We start from the raw sequence: 23,440 nt of genomic DNA, 5'->3' as shown, positions 1-23,440 counted from the left end.
ATGATACGAACAAACAATCACCACAGTATCCATGATGAACAGAGCAGGTCACCCTGGGCTTCAGACTTCACACAGAGTGATGGGAGACCCCCCCTGGTGGGAGTCTTTCAACAAGTCTGTCTTCTCCTTCAGGGTCTCGTCTAATGCCTGGTGACTGGGTTCATAAAAAGCCTGGGCCTGGATCTAGCCTTCCTCAGTTACCTCAGGGTTACCCCACCAATACAGGTGGGTCAGGATGGGTGTTCACCACGAGAGGTACCTAGCCTATAACACAGAACACAATCCCAACAACACCCAAACAATGGCAAGAGGGAGCTAAAAGACTAACCACCTTAGTCTGGTGGCTCCTGTTTCTACCTCCTCTGGTTAGGATGGACGCAGACAAGCCATACACCTGCGCCACGTGTGGGAAGCCCTTTTCCAAGGTGAACTGTGACAAAGCACCAGACCGTTCACATCAAGTAGAGGCCCTTCAAGTGTAGGCTGTGTTACAAGAGCTTCTCCTTTTTGAGTTACCTTATCAGACATAGGAGTGTCCACAACAGGGAGAAATTGTGACTTGAGATCTATGCAGGGGAACGATTCTTTAGCTGATTATTTTATCATCCTCTGAAGTGTCCTGGGATAAGAGTTTTTTAAATGTATTTCTAAGTCCCTCAGTTGAGCATCTAGGTATGCGGTATTCTCACATGACACAGACTTGTTTTTTGGTTCCTGGGTCTGGAAGACCTCTCAGCGGAGGAGTTGCATGGAGTATTGTCACGAACCGTTCCACCCGCTCAGGCCCCAGAGCCTAAGAAGGGAGATTTGGAGCTTTGAAGGACAGAATAATTGGGAGTATTGTAAATATAATATTTTGAGTTGTGTGGATTAAGTTTGTCTACACCACGTATGAATTTACTATTTACATATATTTTTTTTTAACCCCATCCAGTTGTTGGTGTCAATACACCTTTTTGGGATGTAATCCACCATTAAAACCACAGAAGAAGAAGTTAAGATGGATGACGAGGAGGAAACCTGACAACTGTGGCAAGTTTTGGGTGCATGGAGAGGCCAGATATAGATTGGTCTAAGGAGCAGAAGGTGGGTATTGAACAAAGGCCATCAGTGTGTGTGCTGCAAGCAATTCAGCGGATGATGGCGCGGCATGAGCGTGGTAAACGTACAGACGTAGTTATGGACCGCAAGGAATAAGTAGAAGAAGGAAGTGCAATGGGAAGATGTGTGTTGAAGAAGAGTTGTGCCAAGTACAAACTGTATTCTGCTGTCTGATGGCTCAGGAATTTTACCTGATGAGAGTGAGGATGGAATTACCTGCGGTGGCAGGTGTGGTGAAGACCTCCGAGTCCAAGCCTCGCCCCGATGGTCATGTAAAGGATGGTTCTGTCCCAGTGGGAGTGACATTTTTGGAGAAAGTGGATCCCTGCCTTTTGGCTGACCCAGGCTGGGTAAAAATAAGTTGGGAACTGTTAAATTGGTGATGTTAGTCGAAATGGACTTGTGATGGTTTTCTGTGTTCTGTCTGTGTTTCTTTGTGTTACGTGCCTAGGGACAAGACATGTGACTTGCCTTTGAAAGGAGTGATTACTGGGGTGGTGCAACTAAAATTGAAGATTCCCTCTGGCGAGCGTTGTGAAACTGAGAAGAAACTGTCTGTCCTTTTCGAGTTTTGAAGCAGTCTTTTCCTGATAGTCATGATGGGATATGTCAGTTATCCCGTGAGAGCTTTTGCGCCGAACCTACTAAGGTGTTTCAGATGCCAAGCTTATGGTCATGTTGCAGCAGTGTTTAGGGGTGAGATTCCAAAATGTGAAAAGTGTGCAGGAGGGCAAGGGACAAAGGAATGTGTAGTGTAGGTTGAAAAGTGGGGGTGCCCATGTTGCTGGGGATCAGAAGTGCCCAGTGCAAGAGACAGGCTGAGGTTGCCAGGGAGAGCAGAGGATGATGGGTCAAGGGCCTTGGCCAATACAGAGTGATACGAATTTGTGCTTCAGTAAGGTTGGCTTTCTAGCATTCATTGCCATGTTTATCAACTGTACCGCTGAAATGGAACATAAATCACAGAATATAGAAGTTGTGGTGGCAGCTGCTAAGTACTTGGATTTACCAGGTTTTACTGGAGAAGAGTTACAAGGTCCGTTGAACAAAAGAGTCCCATTCTCCCAAACCATTAAAGTTGGGGAATTGTGAGGTGATTTTTATTTGTTTAATGAAATAGTGGTATATAGGTGTAGGGTTAGTTGGTGTTTTTTCCCCCGATTTTATTTTTGTATCACAAAATGTAACGTGATCGATCACACGGTAGGTGGCGGCATGCAAAAACACCATGATACCAAAGAAGTGGAAAACGGAAGTGAACAGTAATTTGGCATTTTTTCCAATTTCCACGTTAGCGTTTTTGTTGTTATTTAGACGTTTATTAACATCATGGAACTCAAAATATGACTATTTTAACTGCACAGCATCACATAATTATCGCAGGTGGTCTTTAATTCGCGCTGGAAACAGGACTTGGTTGATAGAGCTACGTAACGCTAGCTAGCTGCTAACAATGGCTAACTGTATGGTTTTTCACACTCAAATAGCCTCCATCATGGAGGTGCTAGCGAATGCAGCCGTGGCAGAGATCTGTAAACTCGTAGACGACGACTATAAAGTGTTTCGTTTGGAAATGTCTCAAAGCCAGAAAGAAAAAAGGGGGTTGCGGAGGAAACTACAACTAATGGACTGGAAGGTGGCACGGGAGCGCGTCCCCGCCAGTCGTCCCAGTAGTGTCAAGATCCTCGACCGATACAGAGGAATGGCAAGAGGTACATTTTCCAGAAGGCTGAGTCTGCACGACCTGTCGCCGTTCATTTAATAGCTCCGTTACCTTCTGCAGATGTGTTAACAAAAATTGGGTCTTGGTCCGTTTTTGGATAGCAAGCACTTGTGCAAAGACACTATCATATTCTAACCAGATTATTGATTTACTGAATTTCCTATTATTTACTAAATTAAAATAATGTGATGCATGGAACACAATACATTGATCAATAAGTGTTACCTTACATCCTTGCCAATTGTAGAGTGCCAATATTGTAAAATATACATTGAGCATTGACAGTACCTAACTTAACTACCACTTTTCCCCTAATCACTTTCTTAGTTGAAGGACATCTCACTGTAGGCCACAAGAGCGTTGTGAAGCCAGCGGGACACAATGCGTGGAGAGATGACCAAGCCATAGCTATAGATGAGGGGACTGAAACCTCAACCCAACATGTTATTGTGATAGAGGTCAGTGTCATAGTGTAACATTCAAAATGAAAGTACATCAAATGTGGCTAATTTATTTCAGAAAGGCTCCCCTTAGCCATTAATTTGCTTACATGGTCATCCTTATTTATCTGCCATATGGGAACTCGTGTGACTTCCTGACAACATTGTTATTAACTTCCCTGAACTCATGTACCGATAATAACCTAATCTCTTCTTTTGTCAGTCTGCAGAGGCTGCAGGTCCTGGAGGATCGTCTCTGGTCAAGCAGGAGAGGCCTGAAGGAGACGACCCACAACACAGCAGAGACATCCAGACTGGAGCAGCGGCTGGAGTGGCACCCCCTGTAGCTACGGACGACCTCGCCACCACCCCCCAGCACAGGACCCGACGTAGCATTACGGAGGTCAGTGGAACACCGAAGGCTGTCCTCAAGTCAGAGACAGACACCGAGACTTTAACTGTATCACGAAGGCTCTTACACACAGGATCAGACCCAGAGAGACTGGGCTGTCCTCCTGCTCCCGGCTCAGAGTATTTTCTTTATGGTAGCCCAAGGACGGTTCATACCCATCAGGACTCAGTTGACACGTTAGAGACTGTCAATTATCCGTCTTGTTCTTACACTACAGAGATGGACCCTGGCAAAATGACCTTGGGTTTAGAGACACAGACTGATCTGTCTAGAGGGGACTGGAACCAGTACAGTAGTAGGCTATACTCTGAAGGGAGCCTAGATAAGAAAGAGGAGGTTATTGCCGTAGATGAGGTGACTGTGAAAGTGGAGGGCGATGTTCCTCTGATATGGAATGAGACTCACTTAGGAGAAGGACATTCACAAGGCAGAGATTTCTTAGATTACAGGGAAAGCTTAGAGACAAATCCAGATGTCACGACCCACTCCCCTTTACACGTACTCAGGGATCATGAACCAGTGTCCACGTCTATGGGGCCTTCCGATCAGGTATTGAACTCAAAGGTACAAAAGGCCAAGGCTCAGGGAGGGGGACCAACATCAGGTGGTAGTAAAGTGAAACGCTTCCTCTGCATGTTCTGTAACAAAGGCTTCAGCTGCCTCCAGAAGGTGGAGATCCACCAGAGGGTCCACACAGGGGAGAAACCATTCAGCTGTACCCAGTGTCACATGCGATTCGCTGAGGCTGGCAACTTGAAGCGGCATCAGAGGGTCCACACAGGGGAGAAACCCTACAGCTGCCCCCAGTGTCACATGCGTTTCGCTCAGTCTGGAAACCTGAAGATGCACCTGAAGGTCCACACGGGAGAGAGGCCATTCGCCTGTACACACTGCAGGAAGAGGTTCTCAGAAAGGAGCTACCTGAGGATACACCAGCAGAAAAATCATTCTACTATAACATAGAAAGTAAACATTCCACTCAATCGCTTTTGACGTTTAGACAAACCCTGCATTAAAAACAAAGATTCATTTTCATTGGTTGTTAGTTGAAAAGATCCACAGATGCATTTGGAATAATGAGTAGCAGATTTCAGTGTTGAATATTCCTGAATAAAATTTTGCATCCAGACATTCTGTGATTTATAAGGCTTAAAAAATCTGTTACATATTTTGTTTGTACTGTGTAGGCTATATGATGTTCACAAATGCTTATTTCATTACTTTCATTCCACTACTGAATTTTTGCCAAGACACTTTTAATGACAAAGATGTATGCAGTTTATGCAGATTTTTAGTTTGTGTAGTTTTCATATGGTGTATTTAAAACTTGTTCATGTTTAATAAACACAATTGAACTTTTAATTTTAAGACTTTCATTGACTCTTTAATATACATCACATCTGATCTCACGCTTTATAACCAATATACACCTAATAAATATAACTACACATACCCACACTAACAAACACCTACTGTACATGTCAAAATAGTTAGTCAGGTTTGTGGGAAGTCTGATCTGTTGTCAAAGAGGAGACAATAGAAGACGGACAAGAGAGCATTGATCTACTGAGTGGACTAAAGATGGGGGAGCAAGTTAAGGGAGAAATACATATAGCCTACAGCAACTTACACTGAGGGGACCATCGTCATGGAGGACAACCAGACTACACCTCCTGAATGGTATTCAGACAGTAGTTCAGTGGGCTCACCTCAGTGGGACTGTGTGTGGTCCTGTGCTGCTCAGCTGGTTTCTCTGTGGGTTCAGGAGGAGGTGTAGTCTGGTTGTCCTCCATGACCATGGTCCCCTCAGTGTAAGTTGCTGTAGGCTATATGTATTTCTCCCTTAACTTGCTCCCCCATATTTAGTCCACTCAGTAGATCAATGCTCTCTTGTCCGTCTTCTATTGTCTCCTCTTTGACCAGCAACAGATCAGACTTCCCATCCTCCATGGCTACTGACTGTAAGAGATACAGAGTGAGAGGATGTTGGATCACGAAATCTGATATGAGCACCCTGCTATGGAGCATCTTCTGATTGGGCAATGAGGGATCGCTATGAGTACTATACACCATTTAATTGTTTGATAATTCAAAGGCATTGTCCCACACTTAAGACAAAATTAATCCAAGACCTGGGCTCATATCCACACAGAGTCTCAAGTCCCCACCTGTTTACATGGTCTTATTTATTGTTATCTGAAAGGGAAAACTGATCCTAGATCAGCACTCCTACTTTGGAGAGACTTTGTGGACACGGGCCCTGACAAGAGAGTATTGATCTACTGAGTGGACTAAAGATGGGAGAGCAAGTTAAGGGAGAAAGTTATGGGAGAAATACATATAGCATACAGCAATTTATGTTTGCTTACAAAAACACAATGTATGGACTTGAGCAGTTAATTGAATTTTCTCTGCAATACTTTTAAAGTCTAAAGTCTTCCTGCAGGGGATGGCTGGAGGCTAACAGAGGAGACTGGGTGGCCATCTTGGATACCCAAACCCAGACCGGTGCAGCCAAGGGCCCATGGGACAACATCAATGAGCAGGCCTGGACCAGAGATAAAATAGTGGAGGTCAGTGTATGGGACAGCGTCTTCAACTCTGGCCTGGGGAAGAACACTGTTAACCAGAAACAGACAGTGGAACACAAAACAACAACCAAATTTAGTCTCCATGACAAGAGAATGGATGAGACCAGTGCGAGGTGTAGATTTGGTCTGCGGGGACGGGGAGGCCAGGTTCGTATGCAGCAGGAACGAACAGAGAAAGACTCGGCTAGCGATGCTCCGTCCTGCTCCTATAGTTGTGATTCAGAGAGACTGATGACGTCTCATGTTAACCCCCCAACATGTGCTGCCTTCAGCCTGCCTTCTTTAGGATCTATCAACTGGCCTTCATCCTCCTCACAGTCTCCTGTTAAACCAGACCTCAGACAATGCCAGTGCCTTAACAGTAAATGGCTACACAAGCCCATTGACAAATGACAGTAGTAGTAACGCTATCAGTATATCTGGTGGCAAAGAGTAGCACTTCCCATGTTAATTCTGTGGGAAAGCCTTCAGTTTCCCCAAACAGGTGGAGATCCACCAGAGGATGCACACGAAGGAGAAACCGTTCGGCTGCCACCTGTGCTGGGCCAGTTTCTCCCACTCGTCCAAGCTGAAGAGGCACCAGAGGGTCCACACAGGGGAGAAACCCTACAACTGCCCCCAGTGTGAGAAGAGGTTCTCTCACAAGCACCAACTGAAGATGCACACGGGAGAGAGGCCGTTCGCCTGTACACACTGTGGGAAGAGGTTCTCAGAAAGGAGCTATCTCAGGATACATCAGCAGAAAATGCACATGGTCCATGTATAGAGTATACATGTAACATTGTGCTAGTTAGTTTGTTTGTAATTAATTATGTTGGTTTTGAATGTTTAGGGAACTGAGAAAAGAATGAGTATGATGAGGCAGAGTAGATGATATGGTGATGGTTGGTGTGATGGTATCTGTAAAAATGCTTCACTGATGAAGAGTGGACTAATTCCCTTTAGGTTGATGCTGGTGTTTTATAGTAAGATAAGATAGTGCCTTAATTCATGTTTACTTGACATAAAATAGTGAAGCCTTTTTAATGTTATGAACCTTTTCCAAAGTATTCTAAAATATTTTTTTAAATCAAAGCAAGGGTGGCAGATTTACAGAAAAGGTAGTGTGTTACCATAGTGAGAAAAGTTATCCTACTTGTCACGTATCGTTTTGTGCAGTAAACATTCTGTACTTCACTATGTATGACCATTTTAATTAAATTAAATACAAAATTGACTCTGTGCTAACTGACTTGGTTATTTTTGTATCATTGCAGGGACTGAGTTTCCTTTATCTCAGTCTAACCAAAACATTAGACTTATTTATTGAATCAACACACATGGATATTTTTAAATAATAAACTCCAATGGCTCCACATTGTTAGGTACCTGAATCACAGTGTTAGAGATGGGCTTGACTGGTTAACATTTTATAAAGTAATGTTTCTGTGTGTACAGCAAGGAGTCACCTCTATAAACCTGTATGCTTTTCTGTACAATATTTGTTTGAAGTCTGCAGTTCATGAAGACCTGCTGGTATCTAGTGTTACTAGATTACTAGGTTACTAGGGAGAGACAGGACCTCTGAGTTGGCTGGTCACAAACCCTGGCCCCGGATCAGAACCATGGATCAGTAGCAATTGCGCGGGACAGAGACACCACCACAACCTGTGGACTGAACAACCTCAATCCTGGTGGTCAGACAGAGTCACCAGCCCAGACCCTAATCTTCACAGTCTCAGTGCAGGGATGAACCGGTCCTGGGGCAGATAGAGAGCAGGTCACCCTGGTCTTCAGCCTTCACAGAGTGAGGTGGGAGACCCCCCTGGTGGGAGTCTAACAGGAAGTCTGTCTTCTCCCTCTCGATATCATCTAATGCCTGGTGACTGGATTCATAGAAAGCCGTGTCCTGGGTCTAGCATACAGATGGGCCAGGATGGGCATTCACCACGAGAGTTACCAAGCCTATAAAACAGCACACAATCCCAACAACACCCAAACAATGGCTTGAGGGAGCTCAAAAACTAATCACCTGAGGGTGGTGGCACGTGCTACTACCTCCTCCACGGTCATGGCGACAAGTCGTACTCTTGCCCTACATGTGGGAACCGATTCGCTTGCGCAAACTATTTGACCAAGCTTTTTCTTCCTGAGTAGCCTTATCAGACATGGGAGTGTCCACAACGGGGAAATAGACAAGTTGTCTGTTTCTCTCTTTTGTTAAAAGGTTTTTATTCAGGTCACTTTTCCGCCAATCGGGTTCGGTGGCGCTTCCGAAAGCGTTCTGACAGGTTGGTGCAGGCACTCATCTAGGCTTCAAGAAAGGCTGCTGGGGGTCCGGCAGCGCTTTTGGGGCAACTGGGGCTTCCACAGGGGGGCTAGGAGTTTCTTGGAGCCGCTCGCCAAGCTTTTGGCCACGAGCTGCTGCTCCCGGGCATGAAGAAGGCGGAGGTCGGCTGTTTGGGAGCCGACGCACCACAGGAAAGAGGCAGCTGCTTCTTTTCCTACCCTAACTTCACGAGACGCCCCGTTGTCTTTCTCATGGTTTCTCCGAAGAGGCCCTTTTCAGAGATGGGTGCATTGAGCAAAGGGGTCTTTTCTGTCTCCTGGATGGAAGTCATGGAGAGCCAGAGGTGGGTCTGCATCATGACCAATGCAGCCATCACTTGGCCAGCGCAGACTGCCAACACTTGAGTGATGTGGAGAGCAGAGATGTTGAAACGTGCCACCTCTGCAATGCCAGCCTCTATTGTGGATCATCATTCTCCCAAGTCATCCTATAATAATGTGACCACATATGCTCCAAGCAGGCCAAGTTATTCAAGCTTAATGGGCACTCTGCCTACTTTCTGGCTGCTAATCGTTGCTCACCTAGAACCCATAACACTTCAATAGCGCAAGGGTGAGGGATTCGACTGGGAGCCACCCAGTGAATAGGCCTGAAGAGAGAAATCCAGAGAGGAGTTTTACTAAGGATGGATTTCTTGCGTTTATAGCCATGGTAATCAACTGCACTGATGGAGCAGAAATAATAGAAGATAGACGTGATAGTTGCAGCAGCAGAGAAATATTAGGGTGAGAGATTTTAGTGCAGAAGATCTACAGGGAGTTTTGAGAGGAGGAGTTCCATCTTCCCAGGACTGATGTAGGATCTCTTGGGGCCAAAGTAGTGGGATGGGTGGTGGTTTTCGGGGATAGTGTATAGGTACAGGGTTGGTCCATTACTATTGAACTTTTTTGTGACCAAAATGCGCAATCCGCATTCCCGACCTGTGAAAGGCAGCAATGGGCAACACATCGTCTTGTCTGCCGGAAATTCACACAAAGAAGTAGTAAACGGAAGTGAATCGTGCCCAGGAACAGTTTCGACGTTAACGTTTTGTTGTTATTTAGACGTTTATTAACACCCTGGAACTGAAAATATCATACACTTACCCCAGGGTAGTGTTTAATTCGCGTTGAAGACAGGACTTGGTTGATAGATGTTATCTAGGTAATGCTAACTATCTAGCCGCTAAGAATGGCTAACTGTAACGTAATGGTTTTTCACACTCAAATAGCCTCCGTTATGGAGGTGCTAGCGAATGCAGCCGTGGCAGAGATCTGTAAACTCATAGACGACGACTATGCAGTGTTTCGTTTGGAAATAACTCAAAGCCAGAAAGAAAACAGGGTATTGCGGAGGAAACTACAGCTACTGGAACTGAAGGTGGCACGGGAGCGCGCAGAGAGGACAATACGAGAGCGCGTCCTCGCCAGTCGTCCCAGTAATGTCAAGATCCTCGACCGATACAGAGGAATGGCAAGAGGTACATTTTGCAGAAGGCCCGTTCCCTTCTGCGCATGTGTTAAGCAGAGTTGGGTCTTGGTCAGTTTTTGGATTGTATTTTTGTATTTATTTATTTTTTTAGGGTGGATCAGCTTAATATTGCGGATAGAATGTTGCTTCCATTGTAATTGTCTGCATAATTTCCAATCCCCCATATTTTTTGGGTAAATATATATCCATACATGCATGCATACATATACACATATATACATACACATACCTATATAGACATACATACTTTTTTAAAGAATATACCTTTATTATTAAACCCTTCCGCCGATCCCCCAATTGGAGTAAACTAATAAACACTTCTGCTTCTACCTTCAATCCATACATGGATTGTATTCAATAATTCCACTGATTACTTCACAATCTTGCACAAAGACACAATATCATATTTTTGACTTAGTGCATTTCCGATCACTTACTCATTAAAAACAAAATGATGAATGGAACATAATCAGTCGATCTATGAATAGTTTTGTGACTTGTTACCTTACATGTGACTTGTTATGTGACGTGTTACCTTATATACTTGCCAATTGTAGACCGTGTCAAATACTTTACAATATAGTGTTGAGCATTGATATTTTCCCCCAATCACTCTCTCAGGTGAAGGACATCTCACTGGAGGCCACAGGAGCTTTGTGAAGCCAGCGAGAGACAATACATGGAGAGATGACCAACCAATCACTGTTGATGAGGGGAGTGGAACCTCAACCCAGCACGTTATGGTGATAGAGGTTAGTGTCATAGTGTAACATATAAATTACAGTACATCTAATGTGGCCCGTTTTATTTCAGGAAGTCTCCCCTCAGCTATTTATTTGCTTACTTGTACATCTTCATGTACAGTGGGGCAAAAAAGTATTTAGTCAGCCACCAATTGTGCAAGTTCTCCCACTTAAAAAGATGAGAGGCCTGTAATTTTCATCATAGGTACACTTCAACTATGACAGACGAAATGAGAGAAAAAAATCCAGAAAATCACATTGTAGTATTTTTTATGAATTTATTTGCAAATTATGGTGGAAAATAAACGTTTGTTATTGACCAAATACTTATCTCAATAACTTTGTTATATACCCTTTGTTGGCAATGACAGACAGAGGTCAAACAAGGTTTTCACACACTGTTGCTGGTATTTTGGCCCATTCCTCCATGCAGATCTCCTCTACAGCAGTGATGTTTTGGGGCTGTTGCTGGGCAACACGGACTTTCAACTCCCTCCAAAGATTTTCTATGGGGTTGAGATCTGGAGACTGGCTAGGCCACTCCAGGACCTTGAAATGCTTCTTACGAAGCAACTCCTTTGTTGCCCGGGCGGTGTGTTTGGGATCATTGTCATGCTGAAAGACCCAGCCACGTTTCATCTTCAATGCCCTTGCTGATGGAAGGAGGTTTTCACTCAAAATCTCACGATACATGGCCCCGTTCATTCTTTCCTTTACACGGATCAGTCGTCCTGGTCCCTTTGCAGAAAAACAGCCCCAAAGCATGATGTTTCCACCCCCATGCTTCACAGTAGGTATGGTGGTCTTTGGATGCAACTCAGCATTCTTTGTCCTCCAAACACGACGAGTTGAGTTTTTACCAAAAAGTTATATTTTGGTTTCATCTGACCATATGACATTCTCCCAATCTTCTTCTGGATCATCCAAATGCTCTCTAGCAAACTTCAGACGGGCCTGGACATGTACTGGCTTAAGCAGGGGGACACGTCTGGCATTGCAGGATTTGAGTCTCTGGCGGCGTAGTGTGTTACTGATGGTAGGCTTTGTTACTTTGGTCCCAGCTCTCTGCAGGTCATTCACTAGGTCCCCCCGTGTGGTTCTGGGATTTTTGCTCACCGTTCTTGTGATCATTTTGACCCCACGGGGTGAGATCTTGCATGGAGCCCCAGATCGAGGGAGATTATCAGTGGTCTTGTATGTCTTCCATGTCCTAATAATTGCTCCCACAGTTGATTTCTTCAAACCAAGCTGCTTACCTATTGCAGATTCAGTCTTCCCAGCCTGGTGCAGGTCTACAATTTTGTTTCTGGTGTCCTTTGACAGCTCTTTGGTCTTGGCCATAGTGGAGTTTGGAGTGTGACTGTTTGAGGTTGTGGACAGGTGTCTTTTATACTAATAACAAGTTCAAACAGGTGCCATTAATACAGGTAACGAGTGAAGGACAGAGGAGTCTCTTAAAGAAGAAGTTACAGGTCTGTGAGAGCCAGAAATCTTGCTCGTTTGTAGGTGACCAAATACTTATTTTCCACCATAATTTGCAAATAAATTCATTAAAAATCCTACAATGTGATTTTCTGGATTTTTTTTATCATTTTGTCTGTCATAGTTGAAGTGTACCTATGATGAAAATTACAGGCCTCATCTTTTTAAGTGGGAGAACTTGCACAATTGGTGGCTGACTAAATACTTTTTTGCCCCACTGTATCTGCCATAGTGGAACTTGTTAGACTTCCCAACAACATTGTTGTCCAATTCAACTCTTGTGCCGGTAATAACCTCATCTCTTCTTGTGTCAGTCTACAGATGCAGAGGCTGCAGGTCTTGGGGTGAAGCAGGAGAGGTCTGAAGGAGAGGACCCACGGCACAGCAGAGACATCCAGACTGGAGCAGCTGGAGCGCACCCTGTAGCCACAGAAGACCCCACCATCACCCCAACACTGCCCAGGACCAGACAAAGCATCATGGAGGTCAGTGGAACGCCGAACGCCATCCTCAAGACAGAGACTATAACGGGGCTGAGGCAACTGGGCTATCCTCCTGCTCCCCGCTCAGAGTATTTACTTTATAGTAACCCGAGCCCGAGGACGGTTCTGTCCCATCGGGATTTAGGTGACTCGTTACTGACTGGCAATGATCCGTCCTGTTCATACGCTACGGAGACAGAGATGATACCTGGTGTCATGCCTGTGGGTTTAGATGCACAGACTAATCCAATGAGAGGAGACTGGAACCAGTACAGTAGTAGGGTATACTCTGAAGGGTGCCTAGATAAGAAAGGGGAGGGTCTGGTCGTAGATGAGGTGAAAGTGGAGGGTGAAGTTCCTCTGACATGGAATGCAGAGTCTAATTTAGGAGAAGGACACTCGCAGGTCAACACCAGTGACTTCTGGGATTACAGGGAAAGTTTAGAGACAAATACAAACTTTGCAACCCACTCCCCTTTACACACGCTTAGGGATCGCGACTCAGTGTCTACGACTATGGCACCTTCTGATTCACACGTCCATGTCCTTTTTGATCAGGTATTGAACTCAAACGACAGTGCTAGATCCCAGTCTCGAAGAGGGAGAGCCACATCAGGCAATAGTAAAGAGAAACGGTTCCTCTGCATGTTCTGTAACAAAGGCTTCAGCAGCCCCCAGAAGGTTGAGATTCACCAGAGGGTCCACACAGGGGAGAAACCCTACAGCTGTACCCAGTGTCAAATGCGCTTCGCCCAGGCTTGCAACCTGAAGAGGCACCAGAGGGTCCACAAAAAGAGAGAAATTCTACAGCTGCCCCCAGTGTGAGAAGAGGTTCTCCCACCAGCATCATCTGAATATGCACCTGAATGTCCACACGGGAGAGAGGTTGTAACGCCTGTACATTGGGCTGTTACTGTGTTCTTATTAACGCCACACTGGCGGATTGCAGTCAAATTCCACATGACCGTTGAGTCACGGTATCTAGGCTACTCCAAAACTGTGCTCTGTAAATGAACGGTGCTGATGAGTGTTAGTAGGTTATCAAACTTGCTTATGGCTGTCAAGTTGCTAATGGCCTGGTACTCAGCGCTCTAGTGTCCCTCTAATCACTTTGACATAAAAGCTATCAAAAATCGCATCAAAGATTTTGCAGATTATTCAAATTAAACCATGGAGTTCACAATAGCAGCAAAAAAACGTGTTGCATCCTGAAAACGCAGGTGTATTGACCATGACATTCAATTTCAAGTTCCACATTTTTATATTTAAATAGACTCTGCTTTTATCTGAAATGTTTCATCCATTTTATTATGCTAATTAAATTTCCGCGGGGGCGTGGACATTGACTAGGGGTTAACTGGTTAGGACAGCACATGAGGTCTCCTAAGTATCTGTTGAGTATGTGGGATTTTATTACTAAAGAGGCTTCATGCATAGCTTTTATTTTTACCCGTAAGAGTAGGAGTATATGTTTTTGATACTTAAAGGAGCGTCAAAATTCAGGATCAAATAGCTAAATTATTCATAGTATGACCATCTTAAAACAATTCCATGTCAGCTTTGAACCCTCCCCCAACAACGGTATAGACTTACAGGGGTTAACTGTTACATTAACCAGCAGCATATTGTATTAGCATTCTAGCTAATGCATTTGGAGTTTCCTTTTCATCAGATGGTAAATTAGCCCAAATCCACATTTCATATATTTGATCAATAAGATGTCCCTACTGTTGGTGTGTCCAATTGTGAGTGCATCTGTCATTTCAACGAAAGATTGTGGTTACACTAATGAAGAATTAAGTCAAATAAATTTGATTCAGAATGAATTAATGATGCGTGTCAAGAGCTGGTCATTTATCCAACACACCTATTATTGCGTTCGTATTTCATCACCACTGTCCAGTTCAAGCATATTAATTAAGGCTATACTATTGTTCAGATAATATAATAATTGTATGATTTATAATGACATAAGATAAAGAGAACTACATTTTAACATAGCATCCTCTTGAACTGACCTGTATTTTCCTGCATTCTAGACACGATGACTGAGTGGACCCATGTATTAAATGCCAGTTTGTTTAGTTATAAAGCAGGTGAAATCGATGTAAATGCATATTTTTGCATCCAGACATAAAACGACTGTGACATATTGTGTTTGTACTGTGTAGGCTATACGATGTTCAGAAATGCCTATTTTATTACTTCCATTTAACTACTTAATGTTGTTCCCCAAGACACTTTTAATGAGAATAGCAATTGAATAAAAATATAAATGCAACGTGCAACAATTTCTAAATTTTTACCGTGTTACAGTTAATATTGTCAATTTAAATAAATAAATGAGGCGATAAAATATGGATTTCACATGACTGGGAATACAGATATGCATCAGATACCTTTAAAAAAAAAAAAGGTTAGCTGCGTGGATCAGAACCCGCCAGTATCGGGTGTGACCACCATTTGCCTCACGCAGCGCGATACATCTCCTTCGCAGAGTTGATCAGGCTGTTGATTCTGGCCTGTGGACCCACTCCTCTTCAATGGCTGTGCGAAGTTGCTGGGTATTGGCGGGAATTGAAATACGCTGTCGTACACGTCGGTCCAGAGCATCCCAAACATATATGCCCAATGGGTGACACATCTGGTGAGTATGCTGGCCATGGAAGAACTGTGACATTTTCAGCTTCCAGGAATCGTGTACAGATCCTTGCGACATGAAACATGAGGTGATGGCGGTGGATGAATGGCATGACAATGGGCCTCAGGATCTCGTCACGGTATCTTTGTGCATTCAAATTGCCATTGATAAAATGCAATTGTGTTTGTTGTCTGTAGCTTTGCCTGCCCATACCATAACCCCACCGCCGCCATGGGGCACTCTGTTCATAACGTTGACATCAGCAAACCGCTCACCCACACTATGCCATACACGCTGTCTGCCATCTGCCCATTACAGTTGAAACCGGGATTCATCCATGAAGAGCACACCTCCAGCGTGCCAGTGGCCATCGAAGGTGAGCATTTGCCCACTGAAGTTGGTTACAACGTCGAACTGCAGTCAAGACCCTGGTGAGGATGACGAGCACACAGATGAGCTTCACTGAGACAGTTTGTGCAGAAATTCTTCGGTTGTGCAAACCCAAAGTTTCATTGGCTGGACGATGCCGCAGGTGAATAAACCAGATTTGGAGGTCCTGGGCACGTGGTCTGCGGTTGTGAGGACAGTTGGACGAACTGCCAAATTCTCTAAAGCAATGTTGGCTGCGGCTTATGGTAGAGAAAGGAACATTAATTTATCTGGCAACAGCTCTGGTGAGCATTCCTGCAGTCAGCATGCCAATTGTATGCTCCTACAAAATGTGCAGCCTCTGTGGCATTGTGTTGTGTGACAACTGCACATTTTAGTATCCTTTTGTCACCAGCACAAGGTGCACCTATGTAATGAGCATGCCGTTTAATCAGCTTCTTGAAATGCCATACCTGTCAGGTGGATGGATTATCTTGTCAAAGGAGAAATGCTCACTAACAGGGATGTAAACAATAAACAACAACATATAGAACATTTCTGTGATGCTTAATTTCAGCTCATGACAGAGGACCAACACTTTATATATTGCTTTTATATTTTTGTACAGTGTAGTTCATCATGCAGATTTTTAGTTGAGACTTACACTGCATGACCAAAGGTATGTGGACACCTGCTCGTCAAACATCTCATTCCACAATCATGGGCATTAATATGGAGTTGGTCTTCCCTTTGCAGCTATAACAGCTTCCCCTATTCTGAGAAGGCTTTCCACTAGATGTTGGAACATTGCTGCGGGGACTTGCTTCCATTCAGCCACGAGCATTAGTGAGGTCGTGCACCGATTTTGGGCGATTAGGCCTGGCTTGCAGTCGGCATTCCAATTCATCCCACAGGTGTTCAATGGGGTTGAGGTCAGGGCTCTGAGCAGGCCAGTTAAGTTCTTCCACACCGATTTCAACAAACCATTTCTGTATGGGCCTCGCTTTGTGCACTGGGGCATTGTCATGCTGAAACAGGAAAGGGCCCTATCCAAACAATTGCCACAAAAGGTGGAAGCACAGAATCGTCTAGAATGTCATTGAATGCTGTAGCATTAATATTTCCCTTCACTGGACCTAAGGGGCCTAGGCCAAACCATGAAAAACAGCCCCCGATCATTATTCCTCCTCCACCAAACTTTACAGTTGGCACTATACATTGGGGCAGGTAGTGTTCTCCTGGCATCCACCAAACCCAGATTCGGACTACCAGATGGTGAAGCGTGATTCATCACTCCAGAGAACATGGTCCCGCTGCTCCAGATTCCAATGGTGGCAAGCTTTACACCACTCCAGCCGACACTTGACATTGCCAATGGGGATCTTAGGCTTGTGTGCGGCTACTGGGCCATGGAAACCAACAATTGAAGTTCCCCAAAAACACAGTGGCCTCCATCATTCTTTCATAGATAAAGTTTGGAACCACCAAGACTCTCCCTAGAGCTGGCCGCCCGGCCAAACTGAGCAATCAGGGAAGAAGGGCCTTGGTCAGGGAGGTGACCAAGAACCCGATGGTCACTCTAACAGAGCTCCAGAGTTCCTCTGTGGAGATGAGATTCTTTCAGAAGGACAACCATCTCTGCCAATCAGACCTTTATGGTAGAGTGGCCAGACGGAAGCCGCTCCTCAGTAAAACAGGCACATGATAGCCCGCTTGGAGTTTGCCAAAAGCCACCTAAGGACTCTCAGACCATGAGAAACAAGATTCTCTGGTCTGATGAAACCAAGATTTAACTCTTTGGCCTGAATGCCAAGCGTCACGTCTGGAGGAAACCTGGCACCATCCCAACGGTGAAGCATGGTGGTAGCACCATCATGCTGTGGGGATGTTTTTCAGCGGCAGGGACTGGGAGACTAGTCAGGATCGAGGGAAAGATGAACGGAGCAAAGTACAGATAGATCCTTGATGAAAACCTGTTCCAGAGTGCTCAGGGCCTCAGACTGGGGCGAAGGTTCACCTTCCAACAGGACAACTAAGCACACAGCCAAGATAACGCAGGAGTGGCTTCGGGACAAGTCTCTAAATGTCCTTGAGTGGCCCAGCCAGAGCCCGGACAAACATCTCTGGAGAGACCTAAAAATAGCTGTGCAGCGACACTCTCCATCCAACCTGACAGAGCTTGAGAGGATCTGCAAAGAAGAATGGGAGAAACTCCCCAAATACAGGTGTGCCAAGCTTGTAGCGTCATACCCAAGAAGACTCAAGGCTGTAATCGCTGCCAAAGGTGCTTCAACTAAGTACTGAGTAAAGACTGAATACTTACTGTATGTAAATGTGATATTTCCGTAAAAAAAACATATTTGTACTGCGTGTATGTATATATAAACTCAACAAAAAAAGAAATGTCCCCTTTTCAGGACCCTGTCTTTTAAAGATAATGCGTAAAAATCCAAATAACTTCACAGATCTTCATTGCAAAGGGTTTAAACACTGTTTCCCATGCTTGTTCAATGAACCATAAACAATTAATGAACATCTGGGACCTGTTGGATCGGAGGGTGAGGGCTAAGGCCATTCCCACCAGAAATGTCCGGGAGCTTGCAAGTGCCTTGGTGGAAGAGTGGGGTAACATCTCAGCAAGAACGGACAAATCTGGTTCAGTCCATGAGGAGGAGATGCACTGCAGTACTGTCAAGATAATTATGTTCTCAATGTTCATTCATAACCCAATTCAATTATACTACTCAGTCTGCGACCTGGAATTTGTAAGGTACAGGTCGAATGAAACAGACGGAGGCCCAGCTAAAATAGTCAAAAAGGTTTATTCACGGGAACGTTCTAAAGTCAAGAATACAAAGACATCCATTTTATAGCTGACAACATACTTCCACACAAACAGTAGATATCCTATGCACATACATACAAACAGAAGGTATCCTACGCACATACTGTCTCACTACCCAGCCGACAGAGATTAGGGAGACCTTGACCTTGAGACGTACTCCCCGTTCTCTCCCAAATCTCTAGTCAGGTCGGCGCCGGATTTTGCTCAGATAGTCTGTGTTTAAAATACCATTAAGACATAAACATTAGCTATATTGTTTTACCCTAATTCTGACTAGAACCACACATTTATTGATTATAATTTTATACATTCTAATCAATTCCATACAATTATATGTTTCAGGGTGGAATATTCTAGTCATTCAATTAACAGATAAATCCAACTAACAAGTACTTAATGCAGCTGGTGGCCACACCAGATATTGACTGTTACTTTTGATTTTGTTGAATTTTATGTTCATACAAATATTTACCCATTTTAAGTCCTGAAAATAAACACAGTTGACAGTGAGAGGATGTTTCTTTTTTTGCTGAGTTTATATAATTATTTTTTAATTACTGGTAAATAAAATCAATCAATCATGTCCACCATGATGGCTTTAACAACGATTAAGTCAATCAGTAACTACAGTATAGGAATCAAATGTAGTGGGGATGGGTAAACACTGAGGGAGTGTATGTCTGTGTGATCTGTATCACCTGTCTCTTCCAAGAGGAGGAGGGTCCAGAGTTGCTGCTGGTGAAGCAGGAGGGTGTGGGTAACCCTGAGGGGACCATGGTCATGGAGGACAACCAGTCTACACCTGCCCCTGAACCCACAGAGGAACCAGCTGAGCAGCACAGGACCACACACAGTCTCACTGAGGTGAGCCCAATGTAAACTACTGTGGTATTAGGGACCGTATCCATAAAGCCTCTCTGAGAAGGAGTGCTGATCTTGGATTAGTTTTTCATTTTAGATCATAATGAATAAGACTATATAGACAGGTGAGGACCTGAACCTCAATCAGCACTTTTACTCTGAGACTCTTTGTGGATACGGGCCCAGGTCTTGATACAATTTGTCTTCAGTGTGGGACCATGCTTTTAAATTATCAAACCATTAAAGAGTGTCAAGTGTCAATCAGATCAACTAACATGTTTGAATAGTACTCAGCAATCCCTCATTAGCCAATCAGAATGTGCTCCATAGCAGGGTGCTCATATCAGATTTCTTGATCTAACATCCTCTCACTCTGTATCTCTTACAGTCAGTAGACATGGAGGATGGAAAGCCTGATCTGCTGCTGGTCAAAGGAGACAATAGAAGACAGACCAGAGAGCATTGATCTGCTGAGTGGACTAAAGATGGGGGAACAAGGTAAGGGAGAAATACATATAGCCTACATACAGTAATAGATCTTCAATGGGAGTAGTGATACTGTTGTTTTGTCTTCAGTCATAAAATGAAATCAATACAAAACACACAATTCACCAGGTAATTGACTGAAACAACTCCATATGTAGAGTTTTCTCTTGACCATGTTTGTAAAGTCTATTTTGTAACCTCTTCCTGCAGGCTAATAGAGGAGACTGGGCGACCATCTTGGATTCCCAGACTCAAACGGATGCAGCCAAGGGCCCAGGGGACAACATCACTGAGCAGGTCACAACGACTTGGGATGGGAAAGTGTCCTCAATGCTGGGCTGGGGGGGGCTCCAGAGTGGCGCAGGCTGTGTTGCAGCCGGCCGAGACATTTGGCCTCGCGTAGTTCCGGTTAGGGGAGGGTGTGGCCGGCCATATTGTCCTTGTCCCATCGCTCTCTAGCGACTCCTGTGGCGGGCCGGGCGCATGGACGATGACACAGTCGCCAGGTGTACAGTGTTTCCTCCGACACATTGGTGTGGCTAGTTTCCGGGTTAAGCGGGCATTGTGTCGAGAAGCAGTGCGGCTTGGTTGGGTTGTCTTTCGGAGGACGCTCTCGACCTTCGTCTCCCCCGAGTCCGTACGGGACTTGCAGCGATGAGACAAGACTGTTTTTTTACCTTTATTTTACTAGGCAAGTCAATTAAGAACAAATTCTTATTTTCAATGACGGCCTAGGAACAGTGCTGCCTGTTCAGGGGCAGAACGACAGATTTGTACCTTGTCAGCTCGGGGATTCGAACTTGCAACCTTTCGGTTACTAGTCCAACGCTCTAACCACTAGGCTACCCTGCCGCCCCTGTAACTACCAATTGGATACCACGAAATTGGGGAGAAAAAGGGGTAAAACTACAACAACAAAAATAGAAAATATTGTTAGGTACTTGAATCACAGTGTTAGGGATGAGCTTGACTGTGGTACACATTATATAATATAATGTCATGTTTCTGTGTGTACAGCAAAGAGTTTGTTTTATTTTAATATATATAAACTTTTAAATGCTCTTCTGTTCAATTTGTTTTTACAGTCTGCAGTCCATGAGAACCTGCTGATATCCGGTGTTGCTGGTAGGAGAGACTGGATCTCTGAGGTGACTGGTCACCAAACCTTGCCCCAGATCAGAACACTGGAGCCATCATGGTTCCTTCTTGAGTCGGAACCAGGACCCAACCCCGAGGGACAGAGGCTCCACCACCACACAGAAGACAACCAGTGGACAGGTGGACTGAACAACCTCAGTCCTGGTGGTCATCAGAGAGACAGAGGCTCCAGTCAGGGATCCAGTCCGCAGCCCAGACCCTTCTCTTCACAGTCTCAGTGCAGGGATGAAGCAGGGCCTGGGGCTGATAGAGATAGATCCTCCTGTTCCTATGATACAAACACCACACTATCCATGATGAACAGAGCAGGTCACCCTGGGCTTTAGCCTTCACAGAGAGCGGTGGGAGACGCCCCTGGTGGTAGTATATCAGCAAGTCTGTCTTCTCCTTCAGGGTCTCGTCTAAAGCCTGGTGACTGGGTTCGTAGACAGCCTGGACCTGGGTCTAGCTTACCTGATCATGGTTACCCCACGAATACAGACAGGGTCAGGATGGGCATTCATCACAAGAGGTACCTAACCTATAACAATCCCAACAACACCCAAACAATGGCTAGAGATCAAGGATGGATCTCAAAGACTCACCACCTGAGGGTGGTGGGTCCTGCTTCTACCTCATCTGGTGTCATTGGGTCACAGCATGAGTGTTAGGACAGACGCCGACAAGTCCTACTGCTTTCCCACGTGTGGGAAGTGCTTCACTAGGGCAAACTATTTGAAGGCGCATCAGACATTTCACACCAAAGAGAGGCCCTTCAAGTGCAAACTGTTACAAGAGCTTCTCTTTCCTGACTAACCTTACCAGACATAAGAGTGTCCACAACGGGAAGAATTCGTAGCAGTGTGGCTTGAGATGTACATAGGGGATTTCTGGGAACCATTCTTTAGAATGGTTATATTCTGGTTGTATATATTATAGTTATCGTGTGAAGTGTCTTGGGATAAGAGGGTAATTAACCACATACCCCTCATTAACCCTTTGGTAACTTGTCATTTGAAACAGGCTTGTGTAAATACCTGTTTTCAGAGAGACAGTAAACCTAGGCTAAAACAAGGACAGTTTAATATTTACCTTACTGAGGTGATGTAGATGGAATAAAGTCATTCTATTATTTTCTACTCTATTCTTACTATTAAAGGTCGACCGATTATGATTTTTCAACGCTGATACCGATACCGATTATTGGAGGACCAAAAAAGCCGATGCCGATTAATCGGACAATTTTTAAAAAAAAAATTTAAAAAAAAGTTTTTTTATTTGTAATAATGACAATTACAACAATACTGAATGAACACTTATTTTAACATAATATAATACATCAAAATCAATTTTGCCTCAAGTAAAATTAAGCATGTTCAATTTGGTTTAAATAATGCAAAAACAAAGTGTTGGAGAAGAAAGTAAAAGTGCAATATGTGCCATGTAAGAAAGCTAACGTTTAAGTTCCTTGCTCAGAACATGAGAACATATGAAAGCTGGTGGTTCCTTTTAACACGAGTCTTCAATATTCCCAGGTAAGAAGTTTTAGGTTGTAGTTATTATAGGAATTATAGGACAATTTCTATCTATACGATTTGTATTTCAAATACCTTTGACTATTGAATGTTTTTATAGGCACTTTAGTATTGCCAGTGTAACAGTATAGCTTCCGTCCCTCTCCTCGCCCCTACCTGGTCTCGAACCAGGAACACATCGACAACAGCCACCCTCGAAGCAGCGTTACCCATCGCTCCACAAAAGCCGTGGCCCTTGCAGAGGGGAACAACAACAAGGGGAACAACCACTTCAAGTCTCAGAGCGAGTGACGTTTGAAACGCTATTAGCGCGCACCCCGATAACTAGCTAGCCATTTCACATTGGTTACACCAGCCTAATCTCGGGAGTTGATAGGCTTGAAGTCATAAACAGCTCAATGCTTGAAGCACAGCGACGAGCTGCTGGCAAAACGCTCTGTATTTTATCTAACTGGTGGCATCCATAAATCTAAATATTCCTGTTACATTGCACAACCTTCAATGTTATGTCATAATTAAGTAAAATTCTGGCAAATTAGGCGGCCCAAACTTTTGCATATACACTGACTCTGCGTGCAATGAACGCAAGAGAAGTGACACAATTTCACCTGGTTAATATTGCCTGCTAACCTGGATTTCTTTTAGCTAAATATGCAGGTTTAAAAATATATGCTTCTGTGTATTGATTCTAAGAAAGGCATTGATGTTTATGGTTAGGTACACATTGGAGCAAGACAGTCATTTTTTGCAAATTCGTACCGCATCGGTTATATGCAACGCTGGACATGCTAGA

At 44.3% G+C, this 23,440-nt stretch overlaps 2 protein-coding genes across 8 annotated transcripts; both read left to right on the top strand.

Annotated features, from left to right (window-relative positions):
• The first annotated feature begins 984 nt into the window (after window positions 1-984).
• LOC110534659 (uncharacterized) lies at window positions 985-7,483 on the top strand. Of its 3 annotated transcripts, none has more exons than XM_021619585.3 (4): window positions 985-2,813; window positions 3,152-3,282; window positions 3,488-3,667; window positions 4,326-5,038. In XM_021619585.3, the coding sequence occupies exons 1-4, from the start codon at window positions 2,555-2,557 to the stop codon at window positions 4,431-4,433; spliced, it is 678 nt and encodes a 225-aa protein (XP_021475260.3). In that variant the 5' UTR covers window positions 985-2,554; the 3' UTR covers window positions 4,434-5,038. The 3 variants fall into 3 exon arrangements, with proteins under 3 accessions (XP_021475260.3, XP_021475259.3, XP_021475261.3); XM_021619586.3 differs by lacking the exon at window positions 4,326-5,038 and adding an exon at window positions 6,123-7,483 and having other exon boundaries at window positions 2,317-2,813; XM_021619584.3 differs by having other exon boundaries at window positions 2,300-2,813; window positions 3,488-5,038.
• LOC149980165 (uncharacterized) lies at window positions 7,477-22,244 on the top strand. 5 transcript variants are annotated; one of them, XR_016483872.1, is made up of 7 exons: window positions 7,477-10,055; window positions 10,688-10,818; window positions 12,606-12,776; window positions 19,343-19,492; window positions 19,878-19,987; window positions 20,186-20,272; window positions 21,061-22,244. XR_016483872.1 is itself a non-coding variant. In XM_090187542.1 (6 exons), the coding sequence occupies exons 1-5, from the start codon at window positions 9,767-9,769 to the stop codon at window positions 19,953-19,955; spliced, it is 819 nt and encodes a 272-aa protein (XP_090043668.1). In that variant the 5' UTR covers window positions 7,477-9,766; the 3' UTR covers window positions 19,956-19,987; window positions 20,186-22,244. The 5 variants fall into 5 exon arrangements, 4 of the variants coding, with proteins under 4 accessions (XP_090043668.1, XP_090043669.1, XP_090043670.1 ...); XM_090187542.1 differs by having other exon boundaries at window positions 20,186-22,244; XM_090187543.1 differs by lacking the exon at window positions 12,606-12,776 and having other exon boundaries at window positions 20,186-22,244.
• The last annotated feature ends 1,196 nt before the right edge of the window (window positions 22,245-23,440 follow it).

This window comes from Oncorhynchus mykiss, chromosome 10, assembly GCF_057628025.1.
Source record: "Oncorhynchus mykiss isolate SJ-2025 chromosome 10, ASM5762802v1, whole genome shotgun sequence".
In the NCBI taxonomy this organism is placed as follows: domain Eukaryota; kingdom Metazoa; phylum Chordata; class Actinopteri; order Salmoniformes; family Salmonidae; genus Oncorhynchus; species Oncorhynchus mykiss.
The sequence above is the reverse complement of the archived record's forward strand: the minus strand, read 5'-3'. Positions and strand labels throughout refer to the sequence as shown.